Raw genomic sequence first — 22,220 nt, forward strand, 5'->3', positions numbered from 1 at the left:
GTGGTACCTACCCGTGCGGACTCACAAGAGGTCCTACCACCAGTAAGCAGGTGGTGAAGCAGCATTCACACTGCGCTTCTATACCCACTTACTGACTTACTGAAGATCTTCTGGCCACTTAATGTATCTGTTGTCAATTTACCACAGGTTGCAGCAGAAGTGGCTGCCCCCCTGTCCCAAGCCAGGAAGGTGACTATGGTGTCGTGCGGAGGCGGCGAGGTCGGTGCCGCTAAACTCACCGGTGAAGTATTGAGCATTGTACAGTGCTTACCTGAACTCGTGAAGGGAGTCACCGGAGTCGATATATCCAAGGTATTTTAATATTAAGCTTTCCAACTTGAATATAGTATGCCAAGATATTGGCACATTAATTATGTTATTATTGGAATAAAGAAAATGTTTTAGTAAGGTAAGTTTGATAATAATCTATCGTGTCTTGTCGTTGCTTAATGCTTGTGTATATATATCGACGCTTGAAAGGCAAACGTGACTAAGCGACAATAACCGCTTTATACATAAATTATAGGCAACATCCATATTCGATGCGCAAAAAAATATATTTTTAAATCTATTAAAATCATTGCAATCCAACAACTAGATTCGTTAAATAAGAATTTTTTTCAGGTATTTCTCAGGTATATTTTAAATTAATTTCAACTTTAAATTAGTCTACTGTAAAGTTCACGCATTGTCGCTTAGTCACGTTTGCCTTTCATGCGTCGATATGTATATAATATATTGTGCAGTGCATGTAAACCCATCCATATATCACTTATATAATTTTTCGAATTTTCTAACCGCTTTACTTTTTTAATTACTAATTGGGGTAGAAAACATTCAGATGGCTATGGTTACATAAACAACAGTTCATTAAAACACGTTCTCAGAGGTACAGACAAGGAGACAGGATGTATTCCATCAAGAAAAACTATGACAGAGTTACCTAATCTATATATATAAAAATGAATTGCTGTTCGTTAGTCTCGCTAAAACTCGAGAACGACTGGACCGATTTGGCTAATTTTGGTCTTGAATTATTTGTGGAAGTCCAGAGAAGGTTTAAAAGGTAGATAAATATGATTAGATGTTCGGAATTAAAAAAAAATAACAAATTTGTTTTCCCTTTGATGTGTCCCCCGTCGGATGGATTCCTTTTGTTTGTTTTAAGTTTGTTTTATACAAAATTTTACGTATTTTATTTATCGATTGAGGCACTACGAAGTCTGCCGGGTCAGCTAGTATGTAATAATAATTACTTTGAAAAAAATACACCTCTGTCTCCTTGTCTGTACCTCTGAGAATGCAAAATTTCATTATGCTCAGTCGATTAGGTTAAAACGTGAAACCGTAACGAACATACAAACACAATATCGCGTATCATAATAATAATATGAAGTATGGAGGTTGAGATATTCGAACCGAATTACACAAGCCGTGGTAAACACGCGATAACCTTCAAGGTCCTTCACCTTGTTTACATTTTAATCTCCTAGAATTCACACAATCTTTCGGACAATTGTAAAACTTTAATGTGTTCGATTAACAATAAATAAATTAGAAAATTTAATGAATTGTATATACTTGTTTCGATTAAAAATGTAGTCTTACATATTTTCTACCTATTCTTAATGGTGGTAGGTCCTAGTATCACCACCCTACCTATTTCAGCCGTGAAGCAGTAATGCGTTTCGGTTTGAAGGGTGGGGTAGCCGTTGTAACTATACTGAGACTTTAGAACTTGTATCTCAAGGTGGGTGGCGCGTCTACGTTGTAGATGTCTATGGGCTCCAGTAACCACTTAACATCAGGTGGGCTGTGAGCTCGTCCACCCATCTACGCAATAAAAAAATAAAAATAAAAAAAATTGCTGGTAGCTCAAGGGCCTATATCCAGCTACGCGAGTATGATGCTCATGAGGCTCAACCTAATACAATTTGCCAACACTAGCCCTAGCAAGAGTAGTGCTTCGTATATAATCTACCATAGGATAGGAACCGCGACCCACTGAGCTGAGATCCGGCGAGAAACTGGGTAGCGTTTATGGGCTAGTTCCCTCGTCGAACTTTTAGGACGGTGACTGGTGCTTAAAGATCCTAAAAGCACCGAGAGGGGATCCGGGGGATTCGACAAGACATCCTTCGGGCGATTGCAGCGTTGCGTTACCTCGTTACCTGAGTCGGGTGTCTTTAATATAAAGTCGTAGCAGATGTATCGTTGAAATGTCTATGTCGCTTATTTTTTAATCTCTATTAAAATGCCACAGATAAAAAAATATGTAGCTAACACCAGAGGTTATGATAGAAATCGATAAGGAACTATAACGAAACCATAGTTCTTGTAATATTTTGTTGTTATATTTCAACTTTACAATGAAACGACGTAGCAGAAAACAATCACGACTGATAGATAATGTTAAATTTTATTTGAGATTTATCTCATAGTTCAATATTATTTTTATAATTCGTTTCTCAATGTTTTTCTTTATCAGCAATGGCTTGGCCGATCCGAACTATTTTTACCGCAGTCCGTCTATCCGCATTGTGATATCTATATCACAATGCGGATTCCGCTGCCCACATTGAAACTTAAGGTCTACGTCTCTTTTCTATCTTCACTCATATAATACGAGCGGACCTGACAGAGGTTGTCCTGCAAAAATTCATTCAAGTCGATCCAGCCATTTAGTTGTCTGTATAGATAAATAACCTAGATAGCGACTGCAGCGCCTTAAGCCGGGCTGATTTGTGAATGTAAACCATCCAGGGCGCTACCCAAATGCATACAAAGAGTTCATTAAAATCAGTCCAGCCGTTTAGGAGGAGTTCAGTGACATACACACGTACAGTAGAATTATTTAAACAAAGATTTAGATCATAGCCGTATAGTAAATTTTGCACGATTTTACGATTTTCATACAGACAACTTCAATTTTTTTTTATCTTTTGTCAATTTGTCAATGTTTTGAATTGATGATCACTTTATTGGTGCAACTTAATAAATAAATAAATAAATATTAAGGAATAGAGCATACTGCGTTATGTACCAGTAAGAATACATTGCAATAACAGATGCAATCTGTTGAACATTGACGTTAAACTATTTTTTTTTTAATAAAATAATAAATCCGTTATCTGTGACCAATGCAATTTAATTTGTACTTTTGGAGGGTAGACGTAAGGGGAATGAACTATGTATATGAAATATTTCTTGTAATAATTCTTTAAGATTATATTTTTTGCATTATTTTGTACAAAGTAAGTTGTTGAAATGTTGATTGAATGTTGTAATTTTCAATAAATAACTACTTTAATCGAAATTATATTAATTTTTTTAACTCTGCATACTTCAGTTCGTCTATATCTATAATTTCTATATTCACTAGCGCAATCGTAAGAGGTTTTTGAATTGTTATTATATATTTATAGCATACAGCTAGAAACTTTAACTTTAACATGATTTTTTAACATGATTATGTAACTTTAACATGATTCCTCCTTACCTCTACCCTCCATATTTATACTGGCAACAAATTATCAATTTGCTCGGAGTAGTTTGAAGCGATAATAATTGAAACAAATATCAAATACACAGAGTGAAGGCTAATATTTAAATTTACTATAAATTCTCTGTCTACAATCTAAACAGCGACAGCTGAGTCTATAACAAAGTCAACTTGGGTACTTAGTACGATCTAGTATTACCTCGTATTACCCAATAAAACCTGTTTACACCTGTGCCCCAAGCAGGTCAAGGACTCGTTTGCATATGTACACTAATTTAAAAAAAAACTTGAAACTAAAAACCTTACGAATAGCGAGTAGGAATTAATAATGTACCGAATTTGGGTTATTCAAATAAAATGTGTTATCATGTTCTTAATACATATAATTGAGCTATACCAATTGCGCTTATATCAAGCAATCGCTAGTGTCAAATGCAATCTATATATATAAAAATGAAACCCGTTTTCCGTTGTCACGACATAACATGAAAACGCCTTGACCGATTTGGCTAATTTTGGTCTTGAATTATTTGTTGAAGTTCAGAGAAGGTTTAAAAGGTTAGATAAATATAAAAATATTCGGAATTAAATAAAAATAACAATTTTGTTTTTCCTTTGATGTGTCCCCCGTCAGACGGATTCCTTTTGTTTGTTTTAAGTTTATCTTAAACAAAAGTTTAGGTCTTTTATTTATCGATTGAGGCACTACGAAGTCTGCCGGGTCAGCTAGTCTTCAATAAATTTATGGAAAATTGACCAAAACTAATATTTCGCTGTAGGTAAATAATTATCTGTACAGGGCGTCGGTTAATTAGTGATAATTATGTTATTTTACGCAGAACGTTATCGATGTATGCCACTGACTGTATGAAGTAGTTTACGTTAGCAAATGTTAGTCCTAACGTACCTAGGTTCAACACTTTAAAAAAAAATTGTGCATGTTCGGATTCGGCGTCATTTTTTTAATTGTTATCTTACTTCAAATAAAAGTTTTAGGTTGTTGGATCAGATCGGACGTGTAAAGAAATATTACCCTAAATATGTAATACTTATTTATATAACTTTATGTACAGTGGCAGATTTAATGCATATCTCATTCTTTACCAGTCTACCAAGGTTTGTATAAGGTGTAGGGCTGCAGTAGGTGCATTACTTTATGAACAAAAAATTATACGTATACATTTATAAAACACACACACACAGAGATAAAATAATAAATGTCATAAAACAGATTTGCACACAGCATAACACATATTTATCAGATTTTTACACATATTATTGCACATAAATTACCAACACATAGGATTCTAGTTAGTAGACGCTCCTACCAATTCGGTCCGAAGAAGTTGCCGGACCCTTATTTTGAAAGCTAGGCGATCGGTGATCATCCTTAGAGAAATAGTTAATTTCAAAGCTAAACAGATTGTACTAGAAAAGACGACTGAACGATAATATTTAGTAAAGGCTACATTCGCTACTGTTCGAATAGGACACTGTTTGTAGGACACAGTAAGTAATTACTGGTGGTAGGACCACTTGTGAGTCCGCGCGGGTAGGTACCACCACCCCGCCCGTTTCTGCCGTGAAGCAGTAATGCGTTTCGGTTTGAAGGATGGGGCAGCCGTTGTAACTATACTTGAGACCTTAGAACTTATATCTCACGGTGGGTGGCGCATTTACGATGTAGATGTCTATGGGCTCCAGTAACCAAAAAAAAAAGAACAATTATTCTTGTTGCAGGTTCTTCAGATTATATAATTAATCTTATGGCTATTATTCAATGTGTTGTACTTCGCAGGCTAAAGACGGTAGGATTGTTTACGTATAACTTATAATACAATATTATCGATCGTTTACTGTTCCGATAGCAATAATAAGGGTTTTTTTTTGTCATCTATGCTAATATATAAATCTACAGTGGTTTCTACGGATGTTCCGTTATAACTATTGAACCATGCATCCGATTGACTTGAAACGTGGTATCCATGTAATAAATACATGTTCTTAATGGACAGGCTAATTAATATATTATTTATATGAGTGTTGGACTCCCTAATAATAATGATAATAAATAATAATGCTAATTTTAAATGCACAGCGAAGCGGGCGAGTACGGCTAGTGTATTATAAAAAAATGTGGAGTCAATGCGCGACGTTAGTAGAAATAATTGTATGCATAGCTGTATACAAAGTTTATGAATTGAATGATAGGTAAATATCAAATTAAAAAAATAAATTACTTACTTATTAATTAATCATAAATTAATTATTAAATACTGCGTATAACAATATTGCCGGACTATTTTGCATTGATAAAATTTTTCAATATTACAAATTTATTTTCAATATTTCCCACGAAATATACGAATTTTATTTTCACTCGACTAAATTTGGAGTTCAATCTCTAATAGTTTTTTTTGTAATTGAATAGATTGTCCTATGAACCGTTCATAGATTACCGACTTTTGGGTTTCATTAATATAGTGCCAATAGTATTTAGGATTAGTTGGGTCGGACGGACGGCTACGTATATCTTTAACTTTGGCTACAAAATTTCAAAGAATGCAGCTAACCTAATGCCCGTGCTCGATATTTATGTGTATCTGTTCCATTACTTCACTAACCGATGACATAATAATTGACCTCACTTAAGATTAATATAACGACGATAATTATTAGTCAAATATAACATTGTTGTTGTGGTGATAATAAAATGCAAATTGATACAGAGTGATCTTAAATTTGTAATAGTGCTATCAAAAATTGATACACGAAAAGCATTTTAAAAAATAATTGTTTATGCATTATCAATTGCGTGCTTACAATCCGAAGTAGTCGAATTGGTGCTGTAAAAGTCAAAATTTAGATGTGTTGTTTTAATGATAAACTTAGATAAAAAATATTATCAATGTCATTTCATTGGCGGTTTGTATAAGTTATTAAGTAACCCTTTCACTTGAATTGTGGAATGAAATAGGTAACTAGTTTAACATCGTTTATCGATTGAATTAAATGCAATCTTATTTGTAATGACAGAGACCAGGTTGAATGAAAGATAAAGTACTGAAACATGAAAAAGTCGAGCGTATCAATCCTGACATATCGAAATTTTATAAAATAATAATATACAGTTATTTTTATCGACTTCGCGATAAGTAATCTCCATATTAAATACCGGTTTCCAAAAGGTTAAACCAATTTAGGCACAATACTTGTGCAATGTGTATGTCCTTAAATTATTAAGGAAAAATAAAACTGGTTCCTTAAAAATTAAAATAGTAAGAGTGTGACATAAAAAAGCTTAAAAACAAAGATGAACCAAAATTATTTTGATAATTTACGGCACCGTAAATTACATTTAGAAATATTAAGACCGCCACTATCTTGTCGAAATAATGTCAAAGCGGTAGTTCACAAAATAGCGACGCGTTGCTTTTATTGCCAGCTGTCAGACGAGCTAATGACTCGTTCGAAAGCGATCACTGTCGCCATATCGGTCGCGGCTACTAAACGTAGTGTTACATACTCTTTGGCGGCTACTAGTAACGGACAACAATGTGCCCTGCTGTCTTACTCCAAACCCGTTTAAATAATACATTAACATAACTTATTTATTAGTTATGATTTTGGTCACGGGCAAAACGAGCATCGTCTAAAAATCGGTGAAGACCAAACTTTTTTGTACACGATTGCAATGTAATTTAAATTCCAAAATATAAAGGTCAAAAAACTAAGACCTACAAAATAAAAACAGAATATTTTAAATATCATAAGTCTAAAGTTTTTAAATACCAAAGCTAAAGCTTACATACTGCGTTAATTTATAAATAGATACATCTGTAATCTATTAATCAATTACTTATTGTTAATGATTCTGTTAATGTGTGTACCTCGTCTTTCACAATAAATGAAGTTTTTTCTGTTCTATTTTGGTATAAATATAGAAACATTGTAATATGTATGAGAAAGCATCATTTACATTTGCACTAATTTGTGCGATTTCTTATTCATCTTCGATGTTTCCAGAAAAAAGTTATTATGAAAATTATCACATTTTTATTTAAATACATCGTATTTTTTCATATAATTAGCGATGATAGCCACATCGGAACGCGACCGGGTTTCACTAGTAACGTATAATAATAAAATTTATACCGCCTCTATTCAAGGTTTTGGTTTTCGAGCAATAATTGTTGCTTTTAGTTTTAGTAAGGTTACGTGAATTTTACTTTCGGATATCTGTGTGCTTAGTGCGAGTTGTTTAACGTTCTTGATAGTGTAAAGGTTGGCTCATATTTGTATTTTTTTTATTGCTTAGTTGGGTGGACGAGCTCACAGCCCACATGATGTTAAGTGGCTACTGGAGCCCATAGACATCTACAACGTAAATGCGCCACCCACCTTGAGATATGTTCTAAGGTCTCAGTATAGTTACAACGGCTGCCCCACCCTTCAAACCGAAACGCGTTATTGCTTTACGGCAGAAATAGGCAAGGCGGTGGTACCTACCCGTGCGGACTCACAAGAGGTCTTACCACCAGTAAGGCTGGTTTTAGTGTTATGCGGACCGTCAGTACGGATCGCTCCGCGCTTATCTTCCGCGTATGGCGTTTTAGTATCATCCTGACAGACACGGTGTACAGACGTGCGCAATGCATCCAACGTGTCGAGTGATATTACTTATTGTCCTATATTACACAAGAAAAAAAATTTTAAGCGAAAAAGGAAACTACATGTTCACCCTTTAAAAGAGCAGAGAGCCGTCGCGGGAGAATTGGTCACATTATACGGCAATTCGAGGGCTGACGAAGCAAAATTCTTTAATTACTTTCGTATGTCGACCAGAGGTTTTGACGAACTGCTGTCAAATACAAGAAATAAACTGGTCTGTCTGGTTTTTGTACTGTGCATTAGAGGCATCCCACAAACATTTCCTCAAACGAATTTCATCGATCAACAACATATTGTCATGATTGTACTGCGCTGATGCGTGCGCTCCGGACGATACTAAAACGCTCAATGCATGCAGAGGCGCGCGAGCAACGGTCCGCGCGGTTAGCTCCGCGGCACGGACGCGCCATGCGGACGGCTGCGGAGCTGTCCGCGCGGACGTTCGTCCGTACGGACCCGTCCGCATTACTCTAAAACGCTCCCTAGGATTTACACAGATCGGTCTGTGCGGAGCGATCCGTACTGACGGTCCGCGTGACACTAAAACCAGCCTAATATTGTATGGACTGGGATCGTTCGCCTACGTTTGCCGCTAGGGGCGCTGTTCCAACTGCATACAAAATTGGGTTAACTTTTACGCTATCGAGAACGTTAAGAAATTAGCACTAAGCACTCTGCATTCCGACTATCGTAGTTTACGGAGGCTATGCGATTGAAAGTACATTTTACAAATTCACCACAACGTTGCAGCTTTCTATAACGTTGCGATTTTTGCCTTCATTATTAAATCTATTATTTACTAGCGACCCGCCCTCGCTTCGCTTCGGAAACATTAAAACACACATGAAACCAAAAAAATAAAATAAAAAAAAATTAAAAAAAAGTAGCCTATGTTCATCAGGGACAATGTCGGCTTCTAATGAAAAAATAATTTTTCAAATCGGTCCAGTAGTTTCGGAGCCTATTCGAAACAAACAAACAAACAAATCTTTCCTCTTTATAATATTAGTATAGATTTTGAAAGATGACGTAATCCTTACAAAGCGTCTTTAGTAAATCGGTAATTAGGAAATTTAGCCGCTATTGCTGGTACGATTCAATACAACAGTAACCATGTTGTCATTTAAGTTTATTTTATACCTTTTTTCATCGCGAATTCTGTTTGTAGTTGAATTTTAAACGATATTCATTTTTTTACTAGTTTCTGTTGATAAATATTGGTTAGTTCCAGTTTTTCTTACCTCATATTAACTAATAAACAATAGTAATATATTAATTTGCAAACACATACATAACCAATCATCTGTTCTCATTTTAGCATGCTTTTTGTTTTTTAATTCATGTGCTTTTATGTACAAATATGGATCAAACAAAATTATGTCTATTGCAGTATTTTATTAAAGCTTCATATAAATGAAAAAATAAATTTAGTCACGTTATGAAATATGTTTTTATTTTAATTATGCTTGGTCTATTGTTTGCACATTATTTAATAACCATTGCTATTCTAACATTGTCTCGTAACCATGGTAACGGCAGTCTGTGGTAGACACCCCTATCGTACCGACGGGGGGACCGAACATAGCAGGTGATACGGCGAGGAAGGCGCGATAACTGGAGAACGTCTAAACATTTACACACGAGGTAAATCCTCTATCAACATAATGTAGTCTTAAGGAAAATTAACGCAAATTGTTGTACATACTAATTGTTTATTACGCATATTTGTTTGTCTGTAGCTTTTAATGTTGTCCACGTAAATCGGTTTGTGTATGTACGTATTTAGTTTTCATTAAATTCATTTCATAAAAATAATATTCATCGCCTGTATAAATGTATGTTTTATGTGTTAGTATGCAAAATCATAATGCGACCGTAACGATTAGTTTCAATCATATTGAAATCAATTTTCTTAACATAGCTTTTAACGGTCGACGTTTATAATTAACTTGCACGCTTTCCCATGGTAGATCTAATGTTCATTCTTCAACAAAATCCTTATTATTTATTTTGAGTTTTTTTTTTATAAAAATGTACATATAAGTAGGAGTCGCTTGTAATAAAGTAATAAATGATGAATTGTTTTCCACAGGGTGTTCGCGCACTGTAAATCTGTTCCGTGGATCTTACAATAAATTATTGTATGAGTACATCACAATTGTAACGAACTATCTATATATTATTATTATATACACTATCTATTAATTTATGTAACGTTAAATTAATATCTTCAACCTAAAGTGCCACTAAGTGAATTTATTTATTCTACATATTGTAAACTGTTTATAAAAATATTGTGGCATACGTTAAAACACTAGCACAAAATGTACTGGACGTAGCATGTAACAGAATATATTGTATAAACATTTCCTCAGTACCCATTAAAGGAAATAACAGGAAGCTTTCAATCAATTGAAGGCGGTTTTGTCCTCTGACTCGAGGATATGAAGAACGAGGTACCCCCCACGAAACGAACGTATGCAACTCTTCCCGTAATGAAACTGCATAGATATTTTTTACCCAATGAACTCAAATTATGACTTAGAATACATTCAACCTGAGTACGTCGATTCCTGTCAATAACATTGACGATTCGAGGTTACCAATGAGCAATACATCGATTTTTTATTATTACTATTAGAATACGTTCGAACTGTTAGTTGGTGTCAACAGCACAGGACAGTAGACGCAACAGATTACTGGCGGTATGACCTCTTGAGTCCGCACGGGTAGGTACCACCGCCTCGCCTATTTCTGCCGTGAAGCAGTAATGCGTTTCGGTTTGAAGGGTGGGGCAGCCGTTGTAACTATACTTGAGACCTTAGAACTTATATCTCAAGGTGTGTGCAATAAAAAAACAAGATAACGAGTGTATTTTACGACACATTAATATCTAAATACCACGTACAATCCAGCTTTGAAATGAGCTCCCCTCCACGGTGTTTTCCGAGTGCTGTGACATGTCCTTCTTCAAACGAGGCTTGTGGAGAGTACTTAACGGTATGCAGCAGCTTGGTTCTGCCCCTGGCATTGCTGAAGTCCATAGGCGGCGGTAACTACTGATCATCAGGTGGACCGTATGCTCGTCTGCCTACAAGGGCAATAGAAAAAAACAAAAAATCCTCATTGTTTTTGTTTGTTTTGACAATGGTCCAAATATCATTCAATGTTTACTGTAATTCGTTTCATACTTTACGTAGCAAATATACTGATTAAATACAGTGTCATTGGACAACTTGACCTTGACAGTTAAGTTGTATGAACTTATTATTGATTGATTTTATTCTGAAATCGGTTTGATCTAAGGCTTTGGATATCAGACATTAAGACATGTCAGAATTACATGTCTGCTTCTCAAGCGTTCGTATATTATAAAATCTTCACTGATTGACTCAATCCTTGCTGCATAATTTATCCCGGTTACGTTACTAACCCCGTTAATAAGCCGGTAATGTTACTTTTGGGTTTTATTTACCCTGTATATGTACAGACTAAAGTAAATGTAATAAAATAATCGATTTAAACGGTGAATCTCCAATGAAGAAAAGTAACAATAATTAGAACCGTTTGCCATTAAAATATTGTGAATTCCCTCGAATGGAATCGTAAGTACTTTGGTTTTCTGTGTAGTGCTACTTTTATAATAACGATCTATTTTACAATGTGTAATATTGTAGACATTGTAATGCTTAGCACATTTTTAACGACCAAACTGTTAAATTTTGTTCAAAGGTAGTAAAAAAAATCTATATTTTTTTATTTATAGGTAAAATTATCTTTAGGGTAAATGATAAATATTTGGTGTTCAAGTGAATATGCAGTTTGGTGTTGTTTGTTTATCTGTAAAACGATCGCAAAGTATATAAGAGTGAGTAATTATAGTAATTCGATGTTTATTAATATTTTTCATTAGCTGCGAAATCTCCGAAAGTGTACTGGTACAAATTATTATACAGATCATAAGTTCGTTTTGAAGCATATTTTTTTGTTTTAATTTATAATGTTATTTATTTTTAAACCGTCACAATTTTGTTTTATTTCCTGGAGATAAAACTATAATATAATTATAGTTCTATATTGCAAGTCATCAATTTTTGTATACTTACATAATATGATTAATATTTAATTTTAATAAGCTTTGGATTGGAAGAATTTCAGCATCGCTTAGAATTATATCTGAGGCATGTAAACCCTGCTTTTGTATTTGCTCCAATTATATCGTTGACTAAAAGCTTCGATGGCAGATAAACAATCTTTCGAAATGTTTCAAGGGAGCATTGTGTTTGATTTTATTTTTAATTTCTAAATATGTTTCTTCTGTTATTAACGGTGTACTCCTATATGTACCTACTTTAACTTATATTCTTATTGTTAGCATTTGTTCACTTATTTAATTATTTGGCATAATAAAATAATACTTTAAATTATGACAGCACATCACATTTGTATCTAATAACTTCGGTGCCATTTATTTAAGTGCCAGTAATATAATAGTTTTAAGTTTGTTTTTTTTTGTTCATTGTGATGAACAAATTATTTTTATTTGTACCACCGTTTCTTATCAATAATCTATGAAATCTCCAACTAATTTTAACGTGTTATTAACTAGATTATCTTGTTTTATATTCAGTTTCAAATATTAATAATGATATGGCGAGTTAGTTCGGCGGCTTGAGCCTCTCACTTTAAAGTTCATATAAGAAACTCACGAGGTTAAAGTCCTTAAATTTAATCTCCAAGAACAAGAACAAAGGTCAATAACAAAACATTTTTATAGTTTTGAAGGTCCTGTGATATTATAGATTTTATACAGTTGACAACGCAGAATTTTTAGTTGCGTAAATAAAAATATTCACGTTTTATTCGGATTGTTCATAGTTTAGCTATCTACATTTGAATGAATTTTGTCACTTCTTGCACTACATTTACTTTGTGTGAAGAATTTTTTTTTTGTTCTGCGTGGCACTAAATAATGATCTGTGTGGCTTTTTTTATTACAGTGTATGTGTACCGTGGTTTTATTACGTAATAATATATTCAATAAATTAATACACAAAATATTTGCTTTTTGTTTTTATTAAACCCCTTTATGCTCCGATGATGTTACAATAAAATCAAATTATAGTTCCCACATATATTTATTGACAATCAACAAAATAATGTAGCTTAAATTATTATATAACATAATTATGTATATACTTTTATCACAATAGGCCTGTTGTTTGACTGAGACGCTGTACAGTACACTACTTCGCGGAGTGGTGACGAAGTGTATGTAACCTTGAAACGCACATGCAAACATTTAATGCATAATAAATTATATTTCAAAAAAAATGTTACTTTTATTTTTTATTACTGTCACAAGATTAACAATAAGGTTATGTGATGCAGTCATAAGAAATCGCAAGGTTGAGGATAAAACTATGATAACTATTCAAAACATTTAGGGTTGCCGGTAAGTCTGTGTCTAAGAAATATTGATGAAACCGTATCGTTTACAATGAAAGGCAAAGTTCACATCCTCCGTGAAAGAGGTTCCTTTCTTAGCGGATCTTTAGCGGTAGACCTATATATTAGTAACAATGTTATTGATTTAAATAAAATAGATTTACGTTAGTGGTTTTAGATATTTGGCTTTTACGGAAATTATTATTGCGTTAAATAGATGAAAAAAGCTAATGTGATAGGTAGGCAAATTAATTCGCTCAGCGTCTTATTTGAAATGCAAATTATGACCCTATTTTCATTTCGTTATAAAATTATAATGAGTACTGTGATGAAAGCGAAAGATCGTTTTCTTAAAAGTAGTCATCTTGGCGATCTGCGTATTTTAAGAGTCACGTCGTTGACCTGCAAGAAGATTAACAATTTTATACTTTTTGTTCGAAGAAAAAGAGAAGATATTCGATTAAATTCCATGCGTCACTACTTAAATACTCGTATATATTCATGAAATTTCACTATTCGCAGCCTTTCGGTGTAACGCATTCATGCGGCAATGTGACAAACCCGATAAGTAGCTACATGCAAAATAATTCAACCTTGAAACAGCTAAGCAGGCAACAACTGTTTCACTATTTAAGAAATGTACGGACATCGCTCGAACGTTTACCTCAGAAATCAAAATATAATTCGAGGCAATTAAACAATTACAAATGTTAATTTAAAGAGATATCGGTTATTGGGTATTGCTGCGTCTTCACGAACCATAATAGCATCGTTCGGTGAGTTAGGATATGAAGGAATGAATATTCGTTATGTCAATGCAATTTGAGACTTTGATCGTGTATTTCGAAGTGGGTGGCGATCGTAGCGATCACGTTAAGATTTCTATGGGCTTTAATAACTCCGATAAACTGTAACCTCTCACCTATGACCGGTGAGCTATTTCTTAGCCGATTGAGTTGTTAATCAATTGTTTTGTTAAACAAGAGATCCTAACTTTTAGAATTATGTATCAAGTACCAGATGCTAATTTAGACCTAAAATTCATTGCGTATGAACGAAATACAAATATGACGGTACAAAAATTTAAAATCTACTGAACTGATAAACTAACCAAAACATAATAGTTATCCCAGACCACAAAGTGCTTCTAGGTTGTTTCTTTCCAGTTAGCTCAAGTTGATAATGATGTAACTCGCAATCCTTAGAATAAAAATTTACGCTTTAGGTAACCTATATAAGAAATATTTCTAAACTAATTAAAAGTAGAGCTGTAGACATGAATGCGCCTATATCTATTTAGTATTTGGTAGTGCCGACATTGAGATTCATTTTTATTAGTATTAAAACGCGTATCCACAATTAACATAGTTGACTCTGTTAATAATATGGTAAATGGAAAGATATGATCAAGCTAGTTTGCCCAACACACGCAAAAGGCTGCATTTTGTGTTTTTTCAGACTAAATAGCTAAACGTTCTATGTATATCTAAAGGAAAACGTAATTATCCTGAATCTTCAAGCGTAAATTTTTACATACTTGGAGACGCTTTAGACCTTTGGAGCCCAGCAAGAGTATGGGAACCATAATTGGCTTAATAAGGTAGTTAATAATAATTTAACCTTTCACAAATTCGATTTTCTCTCCGAGGAACACTTCCGAGTCCTACAGCTTCAACGACTTTTTATATAAAAAATATATATAAAAAAAAGCATCGTAATTACACACGGTTACGATTATAGGTAATAAGATAATCTGAAGTCTTACTAAATATTTAGTACAGGTAATTGTTTTTTTATATTTAGTCACTGTTACGAACGCTCCCTCTTAGGACATCGAAAAAAAAAAAACCGTCTTGCTTCGTAAACAACCTGCAGGCATTTTTTAAAATTTTGTTTGTTAATTTGAAACCAAAACCCAGCCACGCATGCAACCTAATTGTTTTAGTGAGGCTTAATTTTAGAGCAAATAATTACGATGAACGTTTCAATGGCTATGTTAATTGTTTTTTATTTAACGTTTATCTGTAAAGTTCTATAGCCGTGCTATTCATGTTAGATGATTAGGATTAAATGGGGCTATAATATATATTTATAGCGATTTTGGTGGACACAGTTTTGGCGAAAGAATATCTATTGTTGACACATTTTTATCTTCAACCGGTGTTAGGTGCAAATTCAACATGCATTGCTTATTGCAAGATAATATCGCGACATAATTATACATTACATTAAAGTAATCCGACATGAAACATGTGAAGGCATCGAGAATAGTAATTACCTAATTATCTGACGCTTCATATCTCAAATACAAAGCTACTGCAGTTTTTATTTAATTATCTAGATTGGATTCCTATTTACAGATAAGTTTTTTATATAACGTATATATACAAAGAAACAAAGATTTCGGATATAATAAAAAATATTCCAATACTTTTTAATAGAAATAGTTATTACCCACCACCAATTTAAATTCAAGTTAAACTAACTAACCTAACCCTTTTTAAAACTCCCTTTAACACTGGAAAGTAGTATGTTGCAAATAAACAAATAAATATTAATAGATAGCGAAGAGAGGATTATTTACAAAACTTTAAATAAAAATTCAACAGATCTCTTAAATCAACGGTGATCAATCTAATTTATTTAATTCAAGTATAATTTAATACATTAAGTTTTCTGTATAAAGTTTAACCAAATAAATGTTGTATAAAATTGATCAATTCTCCATAAAAGTAGATGTGTACTTATTTTCATATTAACATACAATTAATTTCATTAGTTAATTTAGTAATTAACGGTAACGGAAAAATGATATAAATATTATTAAATTCGTAAAAATACATTTTTACATTTATCAATATACATTTATAAAAATTAACAACAATTAGAAAGTATATCGCACATATGTGACCACGTAAATAACATTTAATCAAAATTGGTATTCTGAGTGTTTGTTGTGCGCGTCTTTCTATATAACATTGGACTTACAATGCATATAACTCTTACTTACGTTAGTAATAAAAATTGTCTTTTAGAAGTTGGATGAAAAAAGGTATGTGCATGATTGTAATAACAATTTGATTACTATTACAACAGCTCTTGCTAGGGCTAGTGTTAGCAAATCCTACCAGGTTGAGCCCCGTGAGCTCATCTACCTAACCGCACTTAGCTGGAATAGCCCCTTAGGCTACCAGTGATTAGGCAGAGAAGATTACAACGTCCACGTACCACTTAGTGGACAACAAATGAGTTTGGAGTCAATGTCATGTGTCATCACATAATAGAACAATGTTTTTTCCGTCTACAGCGTCATCTTATTTTTAATTACTTAAACGACGGTTTACAACCATAATTTCATTAAACGTACCTAACAGCGAAACTTGTGTTTTCAATTCCTTTTGCAAGATTTAAAGAAGTTTTTTTTTTTATAAAATACATTAACATTTTGGGATGGTATGGACATGTGATGAGACGAAATGAAAATGAGGTTGTTAAGAGAGTGTTAACTATGAATGTGGAAGGATTTAGAGGAAGAGGTAGACCTAAGAAGAAATGGATGGATTGTGTGAAAGACGATATGGAGGAGGAGGAGTAGGAGGGGAGTGAGCAAAGAAATGGTATATGATAGAAGAGTATGGAAGGAGAAAACATGTTGCGCCGACCCCAGGTGACTGGGAGAAGGGCAGGATAATGATGATTAACATTTTGTACTAACACAGATAACAACTGGAATGTTTAAGGTTAGGTACGTACGTACGTACCTGAAATCAAAGCTTGTTTCTCCTTTACTGTAAATTATTAATTTAAGGTATTTAGACATCCTATTCGACTTGTCATGTCGAGCAAGCTCAGTTACACTATCTATCGTGCGGCTCGAGAGCAGAATAATCAAGGGTATCTTTGTTCATTGCCCAAATACCTATATCAAAGATGTGTTGGCTGACAATTGTAGAGCAGTCTTCGAATCTTCTTTCAGTTTATTAGCTTAGATGGACAAAAGTTCACAGTTGTTGTGACCAATCGTTTGAGATTTCGTTTCTCCCATTCCCTAGTACTAGAGTGAAGGGAGGCTAAGGCGATTGTGCTCGCACAAAATTTATATTATGCAATGTGGTGTATTTTGAAATGTTTTACTTTTTATTTTTCGTCCAACGGTTGCGTTACAGTAATGATTCAATCAACTCGCGGGTTATACCGAAAATGAAGTATGTACTTCCACTATTCTTATTATTAATTATAATTAAATGGTTTAGTTCCAAATAGTAACAATTCAGAACGATATTCTTTCAAGTAAAATGGTACATTTTTACCCCTTTATTTTTCTATGGGTAATTAATCCGCAACGTAAATATACACAATTATGAACGAACTCGGTAGGACACATAATGCTCGTGATTTTTTTTTCCTTAGTAGAACCCGATTTTTTTGTCTAGACAATTAAATGAAACTGTATAAAAATCTATATTGTTATAAAACACAAAGTTTTGAAAAATACCAATTGTATTAAATTAGTGACTCGGTCGTAATTTTAGATTTGAAACTCTTTGGAACTAAGATGTAGTTAACATAAATTTGGATAGTTGCCATGGAAAAAAAACAATTCGTATCTGTATCGTATTGTATTTCTTCCAGTAAATTCAACAGGGATGATGTTTTTTTTTCTTTCAAGTCTGTATTTAGTTGGTTACTATCACAAACAATGATACAATGCTTGACATCACTGCTGTTACAATTCTTGCGTGTGAGGGAGATAGCGAGCTCCACTCTTCTTTATCTTTGAAATATCAATTGCTATGTCATTTTAAAACTAATTTCAACACTTTTCATGTAAATAGTACTTAATGTAAATAATTGTAACAGACTAAATTAAACCTTGTATGTAACTATTAACATGTAATATATAAGATTATTACTTTAGGCACTTGTAAGCGTAAGGCATTGAATTATTTGGGTATGATTGAACATTTGAAACTAAATAGTCAAATATTCAACTGTGTATGTTTTATGAAATATTAATGATAACATTTAAATTTATAGGTACATACTTATTTAGCTTTTCATAGAGTGCAGAATTATTTTATAGAAGTATTGTATAAATAATGTTATAATTGCAATAACAAATATTATTCCTATTATATTCAATAATTATTATGGAAGCAAATTGAGCAGAATCAGTATGATTGTATTTTTATACTGAATTTACAATTGACATTAATTATAATTACCTATTAATTACTTAATTAAACAGTTTTGTATCTATACCTATAGATATATTACACTAAAAACTATTTTCGAATATTAAAAATATTATAAAATTTGTAATATTATTATACTCTTCATTGCATTAAAACAATAGGTAATCGAAACTCATAAAACAAAACTGTCCATCTGTTACTGAACTATTGTTGTATTACAATAGTCTATTAATTTGCTTGTCAAACAGAGTACACATACATGCCTAATATTATAACATAAATTGTATAGTTATAATATATAAGGCGAATATTCCCATATTTAAACTGTGATGTTGTGTATAATTTTTTTTATTTTTTTTAATAGAACTCAGATGTGCTATACTTATAAAATAAATTGAAATTTTGTTTAGTGATTAGATCTAGTTCATTATTCATTTTATAAGGTATATATATCATTGTAATAGTCTTCCGTGAATTATTAAATTAACATAATTTTATTACTTGATACTAAAATAGGTTTTTAGGATTTCAGCTAGTAAGTTACTAATAATTACATTGATTACCCTGTTTCCTTTACATTTTGTACGAAGTTAAGTTATCTTTTATAAAAATGCTAAAAATTCTTTGCTTTAATCATTATATTCAATTCCCTGTTTAAAATTGTTTTCATTGCAAATAGATTTTGAAATAAACCAATTCATTATTTTTGGCCATGAATGAATGATATGGACATTTATATTAAATATGAGTTTTATAATCTCAATTGTTAACTGGAATATAATAAGTCTGCAGCAGTCACAACTTCATGCAGTGAAAGACAAAATTGTTAGTTTACATAATACTTAGTTAAAAAACACATATACACAAATGAAGCATGCAGAATGACAAGAATAAATAAAAAGTAGTTCTGATAATATTAATCGTCAATGATATTTAAATATATAAACATATCATTACAGATTATATCGTAATGCAGTCTCAATAACTGATTAATTTGATTTCAGTGAAGCAATTAAACATGTTCCAACTTAAAGTTTTTGTATTTTTTGTACTATACTTTGCCCATTCCCATTTTATAATGTCTTTTTCTATAGAAACGTTTAGACCAAAAGTATTTTATAACCAAAATAATGAAAATAAAAGATAATATGTACAAAAGACTTAACATCCCGATGTCCAAATTGGAGAAGGTGCTGGAAGCAGATGAAACTTGTGCTCTTCTTACATCTTTGATGTTGTTGGCACCATACATCTTTTGAAGATAGTCATACACTGCTACTAGATTCCATGCTCCTTGAGCTAGTCTGCATTCAGGGCATTTAGTGGCACTGGGAAACTGAATTTTCGGATGTTCAGGGTCTTCTGTTACATCACCCGCAAGTCTAAGGTTTACTTCATTATGAGAAATCCAAAGCCACAAAACCGCTTTATTATTCTCTTTGACATCAAATATTCTGTTTCGTGCTGCCATTGCTTGAAAATGTGCAGCACATTCTGTACACCCAAAGAAGTTTTTGACATATCCATGCATTGCTTTAAGAACTTTAGGTCCTTCAGAACCTGGTTTTTGTGCTGCATTGACTGTCAGAGTATGGAACAATGTCCACAGTCCACATGTATAACCTCTGTATTTAGGTTCACTTCCTTTGCATCCAACATACTCTAAATTAGTAATATACACTGGTTCATGAGCAGTTTCTAGTCTTTTTACTAAATCATAGACTTCACCACCTGTCCAGCTGTTTCTTGCTGCTAAAGTAGCATGTAAGTCCATTATATATTCTCCAAGATTGGCTCTAAATGGAAACGAAGTTTTAATAACATCCAAGTAGTCTAATAAAGCTTGCAATGGTTCACCTGTTAATGTTTTGTGCCTTGTGATTTCAGTGTGCAAGCTTGCCTTTAAAGTTTTTTCTAGATCATTATAGTATGCAACATCAGAGGTTGGCACAAATGTTCTCTGTTGAGAACTATCACTGATATCATTCATGTTGGCATATTTCGGAGGAAAGACATAATTTTTTGATTTCAAAAATCTATCTATCTCTTCTAGTATATTTTGTGCAGTGGGCTGTTTGGGTGTTAGTAATGTGGCTTGTAAATTATTTTCTAGTGCAACTACACTTGGAATTTTTTGAACTCCAGCAACTTGAGCTAATTCACTATTTTCATATACTCTCTTAACTCTCACTTTTTTATAGTCAACAACATCTAAAGCTATTTGTGATCCAATAGTTGAATTATCATTTTCAAATACTAAAAATATGTAGTCAATGTCACCAGGTACACTTTGTAATGCAGATGCATAGGATGTATATGATTCAATCTTAAATGATGGAGCAATTATTAGACGTCCCATAGATTGTTCTGCCTGTAATTTTATAATCAATTGATTTTTAAGTCTTTCTGCGGTATCCGCAATGTTCATTTTTTCTCCAACATTTGAGTTGCTCTTCATATAATTTTCGTGGAAGTATCGCATGGAAGGGTATGCCATTACTTCAAATTGTCTACATATTTCACTATTTTCTTCAACAAAACAATCAATAACAGCTAACTTAATAACTTTTTTCCAACGAGTTATGTCAGATGCGAGTGCTTTATATTTCGGTGAAAACGCTCGGCAATGACCGCAGTAACTATTATAAAACTGAACCAACAGAGCATTATTTTGGCCGTATAATTTCTTTTCGAAATTTTTATTAGTCAAGATTTCGACTTGATCTGACTTACGGTACAATCCTTGTTCGTCTACATCGTCGGTTGTGGGCACAACTGCTCCCGTAACGAGAGCTATCAAAAATATTTCAAAAATAGACGTATACCAGAAATTCATGTTTCTTTTACTCTAAACAGATTTTGGGAAAAATCAAGCAATTTATATGCAACTAAATTTAACTACTTGCAAATTTAGTTTTTCGTTGCCAAGAAAATTTCAATTAATTTAGCTACCTTCAAAATCTGCATCTTATTAGAACATCAATTACATAAATAAGTAGGTACCTACGCTACGTACAAAAAGTAAAATGAAATGTTTAATGAAAACTTGATTGTCGCTTCACTTGTCTTTTAATCATGACATAACGTAATATTTTTTATTAAATTCGTCTATTGGACAGGCAAGGAAAACATAGCTCATACAATCGTATTTTTTTAATGAATACCTTTAAACTCGCAGTTTTTCAATTTTGAAACGGTTTCGACTTTTTCAAATTTGTTTCAATAATTTTAGGTCCCTGGTTTATCAGATTGTCTATAATGCCAGTCAGGCGTAAATGTTTTTGGTATGAATTAGAAACACAAACCATTTATGGCGACTTGCGAATTGTTTCGTATGAAACTAGATAATTATTGTGAATTTTACATTGTAATAAAGTTGCTGAACATTACCACTCAAATTCTTC

At 32.9% G+C, this 22,220-nt stretch overlaps 2 protein-coding genes across 5 annotated transcripts in view; one reads left to right on the forward strand and one right to left on the reverse strand.

Moving 5' to 3' along the window:
- The window catches only part of Flo1 (flotillin-1), a 28,640-nt gene extending 15,407 nt beyond the window's left edge, over window positions 1–13,233 (forward strand). Inside the window, exons 9-11 of one of the 2 annotated variants that reach the window (XM_028177428.2) lie at window positions 148–312; window positions 9,713–9,817; window positions 10,266–13,233. In XM_028177428.2, the coding sequence (XP_028033229.2) occupies window positions 148–312; window positions 9,713–9,787 (240 nt within the window). In that variant the 3' untranslated portion in view covers window positions 9,788–9,817; window positions 10,266–13,233. The remainder of the gene's footprint in view (window positions 1–147; window positions 313–9,712; window positions 9,818–10,265) is intronic. The other variant, XM_028177429.2, reaches the window with a different exon arrangement.
- A 59-nt stretch (window positions 13,234–13,292) lies between these two features.
- LOC114245348 (sulfhydryl oxidase 1) lies at window positions 13,293–21,904 on the reverse strand. 3 transcript variants are annotated; one of them, XR_003624768.2, is made up of 3 exons: window positions 19,971–21,904; window positions 14,733–14,821; window positions 13,293–14,023 (listed from the first exon to the last, which is right to left on the reverse strand). XR_003624768.2 is itself a non-coding variant. In XM_028177490.2 (2 exons), the coding sequence occupies exons 1-2, from the start codon at window positions 21,650–21,652 to the stop codon at window positions 14,011–14,013; spliced, it is 1,695 nt and encodes a 564-aa protein (XP_028033291.2). In that variant the 5' UTR covers window positions 21,653–21,904; the 3' UTR covers window positions 13,293–14,010. The 3 variants fall into 3 exon arrangements, 1 of the variants encoding a protein (XP_028033291.2); XR_016323870.1 differs by having other exon boundaries at window positions 14,733–21,904; XM_028177490.2 differs by lacking the exon at window positions 14,733–14,821.
- Between the last annotated feature and the right edge of the window lie 316 nt (window positions 21,905–22,220).

The sequence above is a fragment of the Bombyx mandarina genome, chromosome 01, assembly GCF_030267445.1.
Source record: "Bombyx mandarina strain Sakado chromosome 01, ASM3026744v2".
NCBI lineage: Eukaryota > Metazoa > Arthropoda > Insecta > Lepidoptera > Bombycidae > Bombyx > Bombyx mandarina.